Genomic DNA, 14,936 nt, shown 5'->3' with positions numbered 1-14,936 from the left:
AATCTAAACCTAAGAAATCACACACACACACACACACACACACAGATTCCTGCATGCTTTGCTAGGCCCTATAAGCACCTTTTTAATCCATTATTTGTCCTTAAGATAGTAGTCAGAGCTAAGTAGCACAATCTTAAGATTGAAAACAGTAAACATTATCTTTGCTTGGTAATGGATATTAATTAGTTGATGGACATTAGTTACCACAAGTGTACATTTTACATCTTAGATTCAGATGTTCACTTGCTTTAGACTTTAGACATGAATATTTACTATTCGAATCCAGTTTGGAATCTCAGAATTTAAACCCTGGACTTAATAAAATTTGCTTTTATCGAAATCTCGAGAAGCATATACAACCATATTACATACTGTACAGTTCTTTCTTAGGTTCAAATAAGTTATAAATTGCTTCATATCTACACTTTTGTATAGAGGTCACAAGAGATCTAATACTCAAGACCATACTATAACATAAAAGCCAAATGAAATCAGAAGGTGCTAACTTGATTTTAAGACTTAAAAAGCAGAGAAACTGACAAAAGTACAATACTCACCAGTAACATTTATATATTAAATATATATGTTATATATATTTAACATATAACTCTCCTGCAGTGAAACCATAAATTATTCTTTCAACACAGACAATAGTAAAATGTTTTTAATAAAACCCTTATCATAATGAAATAGTTTTGCAGGCTGCAGGAGTTTAGTAGCAATAATAAATGCTGCATTATTAATGGGGTTAGTTATTTCAGTATATTTAACAAACACTATGTAGAGCAGAACATTTAGTCATTTGTGAGAAAGATCCTGCTACTCACTTCCTGGTACGCATTCATTTGTATCTGGTTCCTGATCTGCTTTTTGATCTACTCAGGAGGGCAACATTGAGAATAAATACCATTTTAACAGAAGGATTAAAGAGACATGAAAGTAAAGCTCAAATGTCAGTTTCACAACTGAAAGAGCAGAATATATTTGTCCAGGTTTTCAGCTTGCTTTCGTCCATTCCCCCATGTGACTCTTCATTACCCTCTTTAAGGTCTCCTGTTCAACTAAAAATCTAAGATCCAACAAAGGAGGTATGTGGCATCTTTCGTTTAATTCACTAAACCACAGCATGGAAAATGGGAAGGAGCACTGGACTAGGAGTAATGAAGCTGAGCTTCTACTCCCTGCCCTCCCACTAACAGACTAGCTACAGAATCTTAGAAAATCTGTCTAATTTCTCTGAGCTTTTATCTGCAAAATGAAGATAAAAATCCCTGTCCCATCAACTTCAATGAGGTCACTGTAAATATAAAATGAGAAAGACAAAACCATTACATAAAAGAATGACCTTTGAGGACCTCTGTTGCTGCATTATACGGGAAAGCTCAGTGAGTACAATTTTTATAGAGAAGGTAATTCAGAAAAAAAAAGAATCTAGCATACAAATATAAATTATATATTTCCATAAATTCTGAATTATAAAATTCACACTCATTTCCATTCCTCCCCCTCCCAAGGAACTATTATCCTGTTCATTTTATGACTGAACCAAGTAATACCTGATCCACTGACAAGCTTCAAGATCTTCTGACTCCATAATATTCCTCAGTCTATACTTATTTACATAAGCAGAGGCAGGGTTCTCTGCCCTTGTTCTGGGACCCTTTCCTTTGAACTTAAGGCTTTATCAGTTGTGCCCAGAGAGATCTAAATAATGCTGAGACTTGAGAATCAAACACAGGAATAACTTAACCCAGGAACCCATTCCACTCACTCACAATGAGTTCTGCAAGTCAGAGCAGCAAAAATCAGCTCATACCCATAGAAATACAATTTCCTATTTATAGAAACCCTTGCTTCCTAAGGATCTCTGATGAGATCCTCACAACAGTATCACCAGCAGAAGCCTTAAGAATATAAACAGTATTAAATGCACCAAGTCAGAATCGTTTTATAACAACTTAGGCACTATTCAGCACATACAGTGGCAAATGACGTTCTTTTATTTATCCAACAGCTGCATCCCGGAGACTGCCCAAATCACCCCAGAACTTAATACACAGACAGACATGCAAATACATAAAGATATTTACCATCTTCAGCACTACGTACTAATTCTTCTGGCAGATTATCTACTTTTGCTTGATCTGTTCAGGAGAAATTAACAAATAGTTAACATGGCTGACCCTTAAAGAGAAAAGAACAATGAGGTTGTCCCTGGAAGCCCCCGGAGTTGGAAGCAATTAGTCAAGATGCAGTGAGGGGTGCAACCAAGATGTCTTCCCCAAAATACTTTCTCTTTAGATTAGCTACTTGAGCCAGTGCCATGGCGAGAGCTCCCATTTCAGCCCCGATGCAGCTCACATCAGCACACTGCTGCACACTGACTCCCAAGGGTTGGAGGGTTAGCTCAGAGCAAGCAATCGGCCAGCAGCAGGAGAAAGCACGTAGCTGCAACAGTCTCTCTATTCTTCTGTAAAGGATAAGATGCTAGCCATGACTAACACCTTCCCAAACCCATGGTCATTAACAAATATTTGTGTGTGTGCATCATCGTCATTTGCGTATGCCTCTGGGAGGCTTGCTTGGGAAGTCAACTGAAGAGATGTAACTGGGGACCAGCTGCTAAGTGGAATCTTGGCAGGCTAGTGTGAGAGTGGGTATCGGTATTTAGAAAGGAGCGTGCAGGAATACCGGTCAGCTGATGGTGATTTCTTTCTTTCTTTTTTTTTTTTTTTAACCCTACACATTCCTGAGTACTTTAAAGCTGCACCATGGAAATAGCCCCACGCTTCACAGGCAAGAGGTTTGCTAAATTGAACAATTGTTGCTGAGGTTTTTTTTCCCCGTCAGGGTCCATCACCAACATAAGGAAGAATAATTGGGGCTGCTCAACAAAGGATTGGACTCGCCTTCTCTAGAAGCATTCAGGGGGCTGTGGGGGTTGGCCACCTGTTGGGGAGGCTTTAAAGGGAATTCCTGCATTGGGGGGAGGCTGAAATGGGTGACTTTCAAGGTCCCTTCCAACTCTAAGATTCCAAGATCCTCGGGAGGGTTAAGTCTACATTCTAAATTGGGATTACTGTCTTCAGAGCCCCGGGAATCTCTTGAATTTTAGAAATTGTTTGATGGAGTGGCTTTTTCTTTTCCTTCCAAAACTCTGACTTCTTAGTCTCAATTACAGATGCATAAAACATATTCTAAACACAACAATAGTCAATTATGATCAATCATATGAGTTTGGCAGTGGTTAATTTTCACTTGATAATTTTTCTCATTACCATCTGCAAGCCCAGGGATGTATCTTAGCTTAAAAACAGTAAGAACAAAACCCCTAGAAGTCATAGTTTCTAAGTCCATTTGTCTGGCACACAAGTCCCTTTATACATGATGCTTTCTGTTGGTGCTCAAGAAGTCCTTCACCAATTAAAGCAGCAGCCAGTGGGAATAATGTGCCTAAAGTCTTGCATGTTAGGTTGTCTTTGGGCTTGCAGTTCCAGTATTCAAAAGAAATGTGTGAATAGAAAACAAGGGATAAAAGAAAAAGGCAAGTCCTAATTCAACTCCATTATCAAGTGAAATTCATCAGACACCCAACACTGTCATATATAACATGGTCCCTTCATAAATGCTCTGGATTGTAGTCTGTTAATTTTGAGTCTTGGATCTGCTGTGTGAAACTAAACAAGTTATTTCACCACTGTGAGCCACATTTTCTTCATCTATAAAATAGGGATAACAATAATTCATCTTTCACAGGATTGCTTATGCCAGTTAAATGAGATAATACATGTAAAATTCTTAGCCACATTTTGGTAAGTAATACTCAGTAAATGTTAGCTATTACAAATATGTTCACTAGTATTACTAGTTACTACAATCCTTTAAAACTCACTGCACTTGAGTAAACACTCAAACTGGTAGTCTTCAATTCAAGGAAACCTAGTGTTCTAGTAACCAAACTTCATGAATTATTTTAAAAGTTTCAACCACTTTATGCTGAGCCTCTTCAGCACACTTCAGAAAGGTTATTCTCATCTATTAATCCCCCATTAGGGGTTTCAATGCACAATAGCATGCAGCGAGGCCACAGGAGAGCACATACGCATTTTTAAACTTAGACGGGGCATGAACAGTGGAGCAAACTTTATTCTCACTTGATGAATCTGATGAAATGTCTTCTAGACTTTTGGAAGGCATTTTCCTAGCAGCACTCCTTTCCAGAGTTTTCAAAACAGGACTGGGTTCTTCTTCTGAACCTGTTATAAGACAAAATCGATGAACACTGCACGATACAAAAAGAAAAAAACCCTCTAGCAAATGGACATTGAAATGGTAGGTTGAAAGGAGATACTGTGCCATAAGCCTTCCGATTTTTATTTACTCTAAGAAGCACTTACTTCACAGAAAAATATTGCACCACTATTAATATGCCCTTTTAAAACTAATATTTGTAAACATAAACAATATAGAAATAAGATTACCACATTAATAGCAATATGATCTTAGTTGTCTACACCTCTATTTTAGGCACATTTGTTTTGTGCCAGACTTTGAATCTTCCCACTTAACATTCTAGCTTTTGAAGACAGCCATGAAATGGTTTTAGAAGCATATTAAAATAAAAAAAAAAAAAAACCTCATTGAAAACCATGGAAGACAGGATTCAGATGTTTAACATATGTGTATAATTGGGTACACAGATGAGTGGTATAACTGGGCTTTCCGGGTTTCATGATCTAGTAAAATTTCCAATGAAATGTTGGGAAATAACATGAGATAGTCAACTTTTTATTTTAGTAAGACATTTTAAAGATCGTGTGTTTGGTGCGGGGCAAGGGGGTATCATTTACTAACGCCTTTATTTTATAAAAGGAAAGGCATTTTAGAACCAAAAGAAAGAAAAAGGACATAACCTCAGAATAAGAACAGTTCTTTAACACATCTAACTTTACAAAAAAAAAGACAAAAAACTCTAGACAGTTCTTAATTTTTCCATTTTGACAACCCTTTCATGGATAAACTCAGGCCTGAGTACTGACATTTATCACTGTTGTGTTCTCAGTGCTTACAACGGGGGCTGGCAATGAGCAATTCAAAAATATTTGCTGAATCAATGAATGATTCAATTAATGAATCAATAAATGTATTAATAAGAAACACTTCTCTAGACAACAATTTTCTGAAATGCATACCAGTTCTGCCCAATGTTAATATGCATTCCACAGCAAATGGATTCTAAAATGAATCAGATTTGGGATGTTCTTTGTTCAAATTTAAAAGGTTTCTTACTGCAGACCTTCTCAAAGACTTTAATATGCTAATAATGAGCATAGTCTCCCTGCATTTCCAAAAGTGTTTGACCATGGAACCTCTTTTTGTTTTCTCCTAAAGGAGTAAATTGGGGTATTGGTTGGTTAAAATATCAGCCACAAGTCAAATGTGTTAGGTTGCTCCCCAAGATTATGGTACCCTTGTAGTTAGGTTCTTTTCCAACTCTACCCTATCCTCACTACAGTTTGTTGTAAAATAATAATTTAGATTAAAGTATATAAAACCACAACTGGACCATTTTATACCTCTCCATAGTCTTATAATTTTAAAATATCTTCTTTGGGCTCTGTCTAGGTGATTATCTTTTATTTAAAATTTTTTTCTTCACAGAGGTAATCAAGTTAAATCTATATGATTATTTAACATTATTCTTTTTTAGATAGGCTTTTTTATGTTCAATCAGTTATGCTGGTATACTATTAGCATGGCTGTTCACATTAGGTGATAGTCCCTAAAGTGCGTGCAAATTTGCAAGCCCTCCTCCTCCTGTGGGTTGGTTTACCCTAGTAACTCACGGGGCAGTTTAGTAAGAATCTACCACAGCAAGTTTTACATGCTGGCTTTATTTTTGTATACATCTGGTTTCAGAGACTAGTATTTCAATTTCCAATTTTTATCAGCAATGTTAAAGAGTCTTCAAGTTGAGTATACAGGATTAAAAGTGGATTCTTTGGTCAGTGTTCAAGAAGAGACCCTACAGCTACTTACAGAGGAACCCAAACCTCTCAAGTAAGCCACTCAGAAAAGCTTATCTATTTTCATTGACACTGAAGGGAGCTAGAAAATGACAAATTCTATTAAACTACAAGAAAGGTGATCAATACCAGTTGTGCAACTTTGGTTAAAATGTCCCAGCCAGAAAACATCCTCTACCATTTCACCATTCTAACCAGGTAACTTCTCATTCCTATCTGCTCTGAGGTTTCTCTGCTAAAATGCCCATGTTTGATTGAATAGCGAACTGAAACAAGTCCTATGTTTTACAGCCTGGCTGAAACCAGCACCCCCAAGTCCACTTAGATGAATGTGGAGATTGATTAAGATCTTCATCGACTTAGCCAAGGCTGAAACCAAAGAAATGCAGCAGGCCAGGCAATGTCTTTAGGTGGAATCAGGTGAAGTCATCTGACCAAAGTCATACTCTAAAACAGGAAGATGCTGGAGATAATTGAAAATGAGAGGGAGAGAGTGGCAACAAAAACATCACAGCACAAGAATCTGAGAGAAGGACGTTTCCAGCCTTATACTTTGTCCCCGGTATTTAGCTACCACTCTGGTACAATATTGCTCCTAAATGGGAAATTTGTGCCCATTTGTGGCACTTGCTTATCACAAATCTTACTAGAGTCTTCTGTGAGTACTGCCAATTAACCAAGAAACTCTAATTACTTCCAGGAGAAAAACTGGCTTAAATGTTTTAAAGGTGGTTCCGAAACTCAAAAAGTTAATTTAAAAATATTTCTGAAACCTAAAAATTCTATAGGTAGATTAATGAGAAGTCAGACTATGAAACAGCTTTGCAGTAATGCTGTTTCTATGTAACTCATTTGATTCAAGAATATAAATATTTTTTATGAAGAAAGGTCCAAGAGAACTGAAGGGAGAATTTAGCACCATTTGGGAATATTAAATTTATCTCAACTAAATTAATATCATCCTTTACATCAGCATTCCATAAAGCACACTCATGAATCATGAGTTAAAAATTTTAAAATGCTCACTGGAAGTATTTCTCCAGCTTTCCATGTTAGAACTGGTGTTTTCATCTGAAAAATCAGAGTTAGAGAAACCTTTTTCTTCCTCTTTCACTTGTCTCTTATATGGTGATGCCAGAATCAATTCAATTTTACTTGTTTTTGTAGGATTTTCTTTGTTCGTCAGGTGAGGAACGGGTTGCCTATTTCTGGACAGACTAATTGCTTCAGGAGCCTCTTCAAAGCCAGGTTCCTGCAAAGCCCCTTGTCTCCCTGCAACCTCATTTTTACTGTCCCTGTCCTCTGGGGGTTTTATAGTTTTAATGGTCTCTATGTCATGATCCACATAAAGTAGTGGACTTCCAGAGATCTCAACCCTACTTTGAGAACCACAAACATCCACTGATAAATCAGTCACAGTTTCATCTCCTCTCAATACTTTATGACATTGGTTGACTTGAGATTCCAAACCATTACTTTTAACTTTCATTTCAGAAGCCGCTGAGTCTGCCCAGTAAAAATGGGGCACTTCCCCCAAGAACCTGGCCTGCTCTGACTGTGAGGGTTCTTTCTCAGGAGTTTCTTCCTTCACTGACACCTGGAACCGATAAGGAGGAGCTTCAGATATTTCTTTAAGAAGTTTCTCAAAACCAATATCAAAAGCACTCTCAGTTATTGATGGACCCTCAGTCTTTTCTACTGTTTCTTTTATTTCCTCAGGATGGAATTCATAAGCAGCTTTCCTGGGCTCCTCTGTAATACCTATTAACTTTGATGGAGAAAGAGTCCCTGTATCGCTTTCATATTTTGAGGTGGAGGTTTCAATTGTTTCCTTCAGCAGTTTTTCTAAGGCAGCATTGAATTCGAGGAACTCCGATTTGGGTTGAATAACTGTTGCCCTCACAATTTCTGCCACTTCCTGAGGTAGCTCTTTGCCATACTGCACAACAGCGAAACCAGACGAGCTAAGAGTCTGTTCTGATGGAGACATTTGGGCACCTAAATAAGATCCAACTTCATGAGTTTTATCAGGAACTACACTGAAGGAATAAAAATCCTTCCTGTGTGGAACTATGGCGTCCATTGTAACCCATGGTGGGATCACTTCCAGAGGATTTGTGGGGCTACCTGTTGCCTGTGCTCCTTCAGGAAATTCTGGTTTCCCTTCTCCAGGACCGACTTCCCTCCTAGCTGGGTAACTCAACCAAGCTTCTCTATGTAGCTTCTGTAATGCAGCATTTATATCATTCAATGTAGGTTTGGGTGGAAGAATAACTTTCTCTATAGTCTCTGAAATTTCCCTTTGAGAAGGCAGTGCCCTATCATGGGGAACAAGATGAGCATCCTGGGACAAAAACATATCTTGGGGAGAGTTGGCCATATCCCCAAAAGAACCCTTTCTGTAAAGATGAGAAGGCTGATCCAATGGGTGAGAATCTTCTGCAGCCATCTGAAGCAAGTTCTCCGTGGTTAGCTGGCACTCACCACTTTCAGCTTTCTGAGGGAGACCTATATTTCCCAAAGTTGTATCTCCCTCTGGAGAAGTAGCTACGATCTCTCCCTGATCTGCTAAAGTGTTGTGACTCTGTTCTACCCCTTTTTCAAAAAATCTACCCTCTTCAGGCTCAGAGTTGGTTCTAGTGGTAATGGGTTCCAACTCAGTTTGCAAAGGAGAGGGTGATGTTCCAGTTGCTTCCTTCAGACTAGCACTGAAAGTGTTCTGTTTAACCTTTGGAGGAGCTACTGCTTTGTCTCCATGCTCATCGGTGACCTTCTTGGGTCCTTTGGCTTCTTCCTCAGTATCAGCAAAATCTGTCTGTTGAGGCCATGTCCTATTTTCAGAAACACTTGGTGTGAGCACGAGTTTTCCATGAACTTTTCCACCAGAAGGTTGAATTGCTGGTGATGAAGCTTCTGAAAGTAGCTTCTGTAAGCTGGCATTAAAAGTGTCTTTGTAGTCTTTAGACAAAACGCTTGTTTTCACTATGGATTCTTGAATCTCTGGGCCTGAGTAATGCTTTTCTTCCTCGAACACTGGAGTAACAAGCCATTCCGTATTCTTTTCCACATTTTCCATTGATGACTCATTGCCTGGCAACTGATGAGTGGAGTCTCTGGGTGGTCTCAATGGAAATGTGGTTTCATCTGGTAGCACCTGGAGCATGGACTTTAAGTTTAATTTCTCCATTTCCTCTCTTGCTGTAACTTTTTGTTGGCTTATAAGTGCCTCTACCTCATCGGTATTTTTTCCTGATAATTTAATGTCACTGAATTCTTTGTGTTTCTGGCTCTTAAAAGGCACAGAATTTTTTTGACTTGTTGTGGTAGTATTCTTCACACCACTATTCTTACTGTTTGGATTAGCTTCTAAGTCCCAAAACTTTCTCAAATTCTCAAACTGAGAGTGATTATAGATCTGTTCTGCATTGGATCCATCCATTCTTTCTTTTAGAGACATAACTCTAAAGTTGGTATTTGATTCACCAACTAAAGGTCTGTCTTTCTCCAAAGGATTGTGTATTTCATTTCCAACATTTGAGGGATGTTGCAATGCTGGTAAAGTAATGTCTCTTCTAGAATGCAAACTGTCTGCCACTGGCCTTCTTTTTATGGGCTCATTTGTCTTATTCTGAAACAGAGACACTTTACTTGATTGGTCAGCTGAAGGAGGGTTTTTGGATGGACCTGATATTTGGGGCCTGGTGTCTTTAGGTTTATTTGAGGAATCAAAACTGGAGAGTGGGGGTGCTTGATCATCCCCATCTAGGACCACTTGTTTGGCAGTGACCCAGTTATATTCACTCTGGCCTGTAGATAAGCTGTCTGTGGCCATACTCTGTGACTTCACAGGCTGACATGCTTTAGCAGAAGGTTGTTCCTGGATGCCTGAAGATATGGGTTCTTTATGAGTTAACTTAGTAGTTTTCTCTCCTTCCCAAAAGGCTATTCTCTCACTCACTCTTTTGTATTTCTCTCTTTGCCCTTGATTCTTGGGAACCTCACCAGCTTCTTGTTGCAGCTGGACCTCAGGCTTCTTCCAAGGAGATCCATTGTTGGCAACCCCAGGTGGTAACTCAATATTCTCTGGCTCTAAGGAAGCCATCAGGATGTGAGTATTTCCTCCTTTGCTCTTTCTCTCTGCTTTCATGTTGTCTTTCAAATTTGGTTCTTTGAAAATTGTTGAAGAGTCAAAATTCACTTCTGAGTCTCCTCTATTTTTTTCATGAACATGAAGCTTGGGTTCTTCTTCACCAGAGCTGCCAATATTCTTAGTGTTGCATGGAACTTGGTCTTCTGCATCAGATCCCTTGAGAACACTGAAGGAATAGTTATTGGCTGGAGTAGGTACCCCATTTCCTAAGCTTTTTGAGTCTTGGCTATAGTCCGTATTTTCACTCCTTTGACTTGGAATACCATAGCTTTCACCTGGTTGCAGTATACCAAGGCCTTCTTTTGGGGTGCTTTGTTGGGACAAATTCATAGGTTTGGATTTGATATCCACATCATTATCTTGGCCATTTCCAGAAAGCAGTGTATCTCCTTCTACCTGAGATGCTGAGTCAGATCTCATTGGCTTCAATTCAACTTTGGTAGATGGTAGGGCCTTTGGGCCATTTCCTTTTAGACTGTTGTTATCTGTCACCAAGGCAATAGCAACCTGTGATTTTGAGCCCATTTTTTCTTCAGGCTCTATTCCTTGCAGATGTTGGAGGGATAGCTCATTGTCATCTAAATGAGAACTTCGGTTAAACCAGTCTAGGACTTTAGATATGGAATCATCAGTTGTCTTCCTTATCTCAGTGGCATGTGGACCAGAGCGTGAGAATGTCTTAGCTTTTAGAGCCGGGAGAGGAGGGGGCTTACCTTGCTGATGGTCTCTAGAACTGCGACCTGGCACCTGAAATGGCTCAGGCTCAACACAATGAGACAGTTCACCTGCAATATAGAAATGCTTTGCTAAATAAGAAAAAAGCATGTTTAAGGAACTATTATTCAATCATTCACAACATCTTTTTAAAAAGGCACTTTTTATTTGCACTTTTTATACCACTAATTGTACCAGCATTTTTCAGGGGTTATAATTGTCTCAATTAAGGTGTCCTACCAAAGCTGCCCTATGACAGTAATGGAAGGTAAATGTAGTATGGGGTATAGACCTAATTGGGAAATTTCCTCAAAGTCCCTTGTTTATTTTAAAAATTCATGTGAATTTTGCATTCTGCTCCATGTTACATTTTAAATATTAATTTTCTCCTACTCTCAAATCTTTGCACAAAACTGACACTCCAGGAAGGTACACCATACTGATTTTATGACTTCACCCATCCCCTGGCATAATGTCGTGAACCCTCGATGGGGTTTATACCCAAGTTTGAGGAGCACAGACTTAAGTGATTTCAGGAGTTAGAAAAACAACTTTCAAGTAAGACGAAACAGGGAATTCCTTCCACAACATTTGAATGGGACAATGAGGATATTTGCATTCCTGGGCCTTACTCCTGACATACTAAGCCAGACTCTCTGAAGATGGGGCCTAGGAATCTTTACTAACAGCTATCCTAGTAATCATTTTGCACACTGAAGTTTTAAGAATCATGATCTCAACAGACCCTTCCACTATGCCCCATTTCTTTTCTGCCATTTGTAAGTTAGAAATTATTTCTATAAACTAAATAAACTAAGATGAAGATTGATGGAGAATGTGATCTCTACCTGTTCGCTGATTTGGACTTACTGATGGCTGGGAAGCTACAGAAGGATATTTAAATTTTTTCTAAGCTATCAAGAAAGCAGAGAGAGTCTTTTCTGAGCCTTAATCACAGTGCACACAGTACATTTGGATCAGGGAACTCGGGCATTTCCTTACGACTCATTAGGCATTTAGTTAAGACCCTTTACTTAAGGCTCAGATGTTTTAGTATTTCTACTTTTCCTAAAATGCTATATATGTAAAGGGATGATCCTAAAAATTGTGTGAGCTAAATTTTTAGGAAGTTAGCCACATTTCAAATGCACTAGAGGACATGCCAGTTAATACATCTCTATCTTTGATTTTAATCATCAACTCTGGCTAAGTATGAAAACAACAAAGAGTTTGTACAATAATTGGCACATAGTAGATATTGGTTTCGTTTCTTAAGTATATATTGTATTACTAAATATATGTCAATAAGTATGACTTTCCTCTGAGAGACCTTTAAGAATTCTTAGTCTGTTTATAGACTATTTAACGGTGATGAAAAAAATGTTTGTGATAAACTGTTAGTGAAAAAAGAAGTTGGGGCAGTACAAACACAATTTACAAATTACACTCATGCCTAAGAATTGGAACTCCAACTAAATGTTAGCTATAGTTAGTGCTGGGTGATGGCATCACAGACAAGATTTTTAAAAATTCTGTGTGCATTTCTGCTTCTTGAATATTTTACAGTTAAAGTTACTGGTTTAAAAATAAGAACAGTTGTTTTAAAAATTCTGTGCCAGGAATGGTTTGTTTCCTCTGAGGATTTTTTTTTTTCTGGTATGATAATGAGACATTGACTGCCCTGAAGTTCAAGTCAAACCCTTATGATTCACACGCTTACTATTTTTTGGTCCTGGTTTTCTTTTTATGCTCCAGTATTACTTGTATATATTTTTGTGATGAGCAAAAAGGGGAAAAAGCATGGCATTACCAAGTAAGCAATGTTTTATTTATAAGCACTCTGTGAGACTAGATAGGCTACCAGTCAATCAAAATGGGTTTAGCTGATGTTTTGCTCCCAAATTTAATGGTCAGTTGGGATTTAAAAATCAGAAAGCACAAATAAATAAATCCAAAATTACACAGGCAATCTGTGAGAAAACAGGTACAGTTTCCAAAACAACAAAGGCTTACCAAATTTTTCTATCTGTTATAATAAAGGTAAATATTATCAAAGAAATTTTTGGTGTCTTTTGAATAAACATCCAGGTAAACATCATGCAATTATTTGTTAACATTTGGTCAAACAATAATTTCCTTTAATATGAGTTCTGTTATTTTTTAGGAAAACATTCGCCAATTTTTAATTTTTTTTTTAAAAAAGTTGTCAAGTTCAAATGATTTTAAGTGTCTTTTAAGAAATGGATTGACTGTAAAATGGAAAAAGCTGCAGGGCTGAGCAAAAGTGACTCAGAGTTAACCTAATACTGACTAATAAGGGAAAAGGAGAGCAGGAGAGTTAGAGACTTGACTGTTGCTGTTGTAAATTTTCTTAACTGTAAAGAAATCATCACAGAGTTGAACGCAGGTTTACTGAAGATGAGAGAGAGTATACAGCATAATTTTTCCCATTGCTTCTGTTTTTTAAAATCTAAGAAATTATGATTATGGGGCATTATGATTACTTCATAATCCTAAAGGTATCAGAAAGTAGTTTGAGGCATTCCCTGAGAGTGGTGAGGCCTCCAAGACAAGGGTAGTTAGCAGGAAAAAGTAGTCGTTCATTGCCTCTCAGTTCACACCACTTAAAGGAAAAAGTTCCTTTGGAGCTTTGAAAATCTAAAAACAAATGGCTGGAGGCTCTGGGCAGGCCAAAGTCTGAGGCTTTTTCATAATAAGTACTAAAGTCTAGTTCCCATCCTTTGAGGCTAAGAAAGTGAACATTGTCTTGAGATTACAAGAGAAACCAAAGTTTGGTAAAATGGTAATTAATAAATTTGCATTAGATCAGTAGTAATATATTTACTCTGTACAAAGATATTAGCATTTCTTTAATTCTTACTCTATGTATACCTTAATTTAACTAAAAAACAATACCATTTGTTTAAATAATTGATATGGAGGTTTTTTTTGTTTGTTTGTTTTTTAGGGTAAAGCATAATGGTCCAGAAACTGTGCTATCCTGTTTCTTTTCCTTATTGATGATCGAGGAAAACCTCCAAACCTATTAAGAGGTTTAAGCATTTCCCAGGGACATCTGTCTGAATTCTAGCTGGAATGCCTAAAAGGCAAAAAAACAGGTTTCTACAGGGCTGGCTGGCCTGGTCATTCCAAGAACACTTGGTCAGTTTTTATAACCTGGTAGTAACAACTTTCTTACCAGCAGGGCTTTTGGGCAATTCTGATTCAAGCCTTGTTAATCCTGATTTATCTTTGTGTTCACTGATGGTGGGTGAATTCTCAATGGACTGTGGTCTTGCAGTTGCAATTTCTGAATGAGAATGGAGTCCATTAATTGGAAAAGAACCTGAAGTCACTGGCTGATGTGTTTCATCTTTTGACACATTTGGGCTTGAGGCTGACTGATGAAAAGGCAAAGGTTTTCTGTACTGGGAAGACTTAGGATCACTCTGAAACTCATCTATGTCCCCTGCATCTTCTGTTCCATTCTTCAACCTATCAGATTCTAAAACACTAAATTCTCCTACTTCCCGGCCATGGACTAGCCCAGGACTCTGTGGAAGTTCATCCCTCACTGCAGAGAATCTCACATGCTTTAATTGCTCCAGTGAGTTTGAGGAAGAGTCATCTTCTAAAGAATGCTCCTTTTCAGAAATTCTCTCATGGATGGTTAGGCCGGGCGACACAATTTTGCTTTTGGGTTCTAAGTTGTGATTAAAACAAAGAAGAGTTTCTGAGTCTGTGCTACTGGAACTGGAGTTGCGCTTGAGGATCCCTTTGGGAGCCCCTCTTGTGCTCAGGGAGTCTGTCCTCTGTCTAGGAAAAGATTGACTATCCTGTTGGTTTAAATCATTTGATTTGTAGATCATTTTCCTGGCTTTGGGGATTGGAGCCTTGATTTCAGATCCATTTGGAGGGCCTGGCAAAGTCTGCTTTGACTTCTCTAATGTTTGAGTTGAAATATCTAGGATAGGTGACTTTCCTTTTGACTCTGACAATTCACCTGAAAATTAAAACACATTAGGTGACATATACATATATCATAT

The 14,936-nt window shown here is 38.1% G+C and overlaps 1 protein-coding gene across 9 annotated transcripts in view; it reads right to left on the bottom strand.

Moving 5' to 3' along the window:
• The window catches only part of SYTL2 (synaptotagmin like 2), a 102,294-nt gene that overhangs the window by 19,976 nt on the left and 67,382 nt on the right, over nucleotides 1–14,936 (bottom strand). For 3 of the 9 annotated variants that reach the window (XM_045557209.1, XM_045557212.1, XM_045557211.1), the window contains exons 7-10: nucleotides 14,090–14,893; nucleotides 7,053–10,961; nucleotides 4,155–4,256; nucleotides 2,091–2,144 (exon numbers count right to left, since the gene is read on the bottom strand). In XM_045557209.1, coding sequence (XP_045413165.1) covers nucleotides 2,091–2,144; nucleotides 4,155–4,256; nucleotides 7,053–10,961; nucleotides 14,090–14,893 — 4,869 coding nt within the window. Of the gene's footprint in view, nucleotides 1–827; nucleotides 876–2,090; nucleotides 2,145–4,154; nucleotides 4,257–7,052; nucleotides 10,962–14,089; nucleotides 14,894–14,936 lie in introns of all 9 variants that reach the window. The other 6 variants (XM_045557208.1, XM_045557210.1, XM_045557213.1 and 3 more) reach the window with 3 other exon arrangements.

The sequence above is a fragment of the Lemur catta genome, chromosome 7, assembly GCF_020740605.2.
Source record: "Lemur catta isolate mLemCat1 chromosome 7, mLemCat1.pri, whole genome shotgun sequence".
Lineage (NCBI taxonomy): Eukaryota > Metazoa > Chordata > Mammalia > Primates > Lemuridae > Lemur > Lemur catta.
The sequence above is the reverse complement of the archived record's forward strand: the minus strand, read 5'-3'. Positions and strand labels throughout refer to the sequence as shown.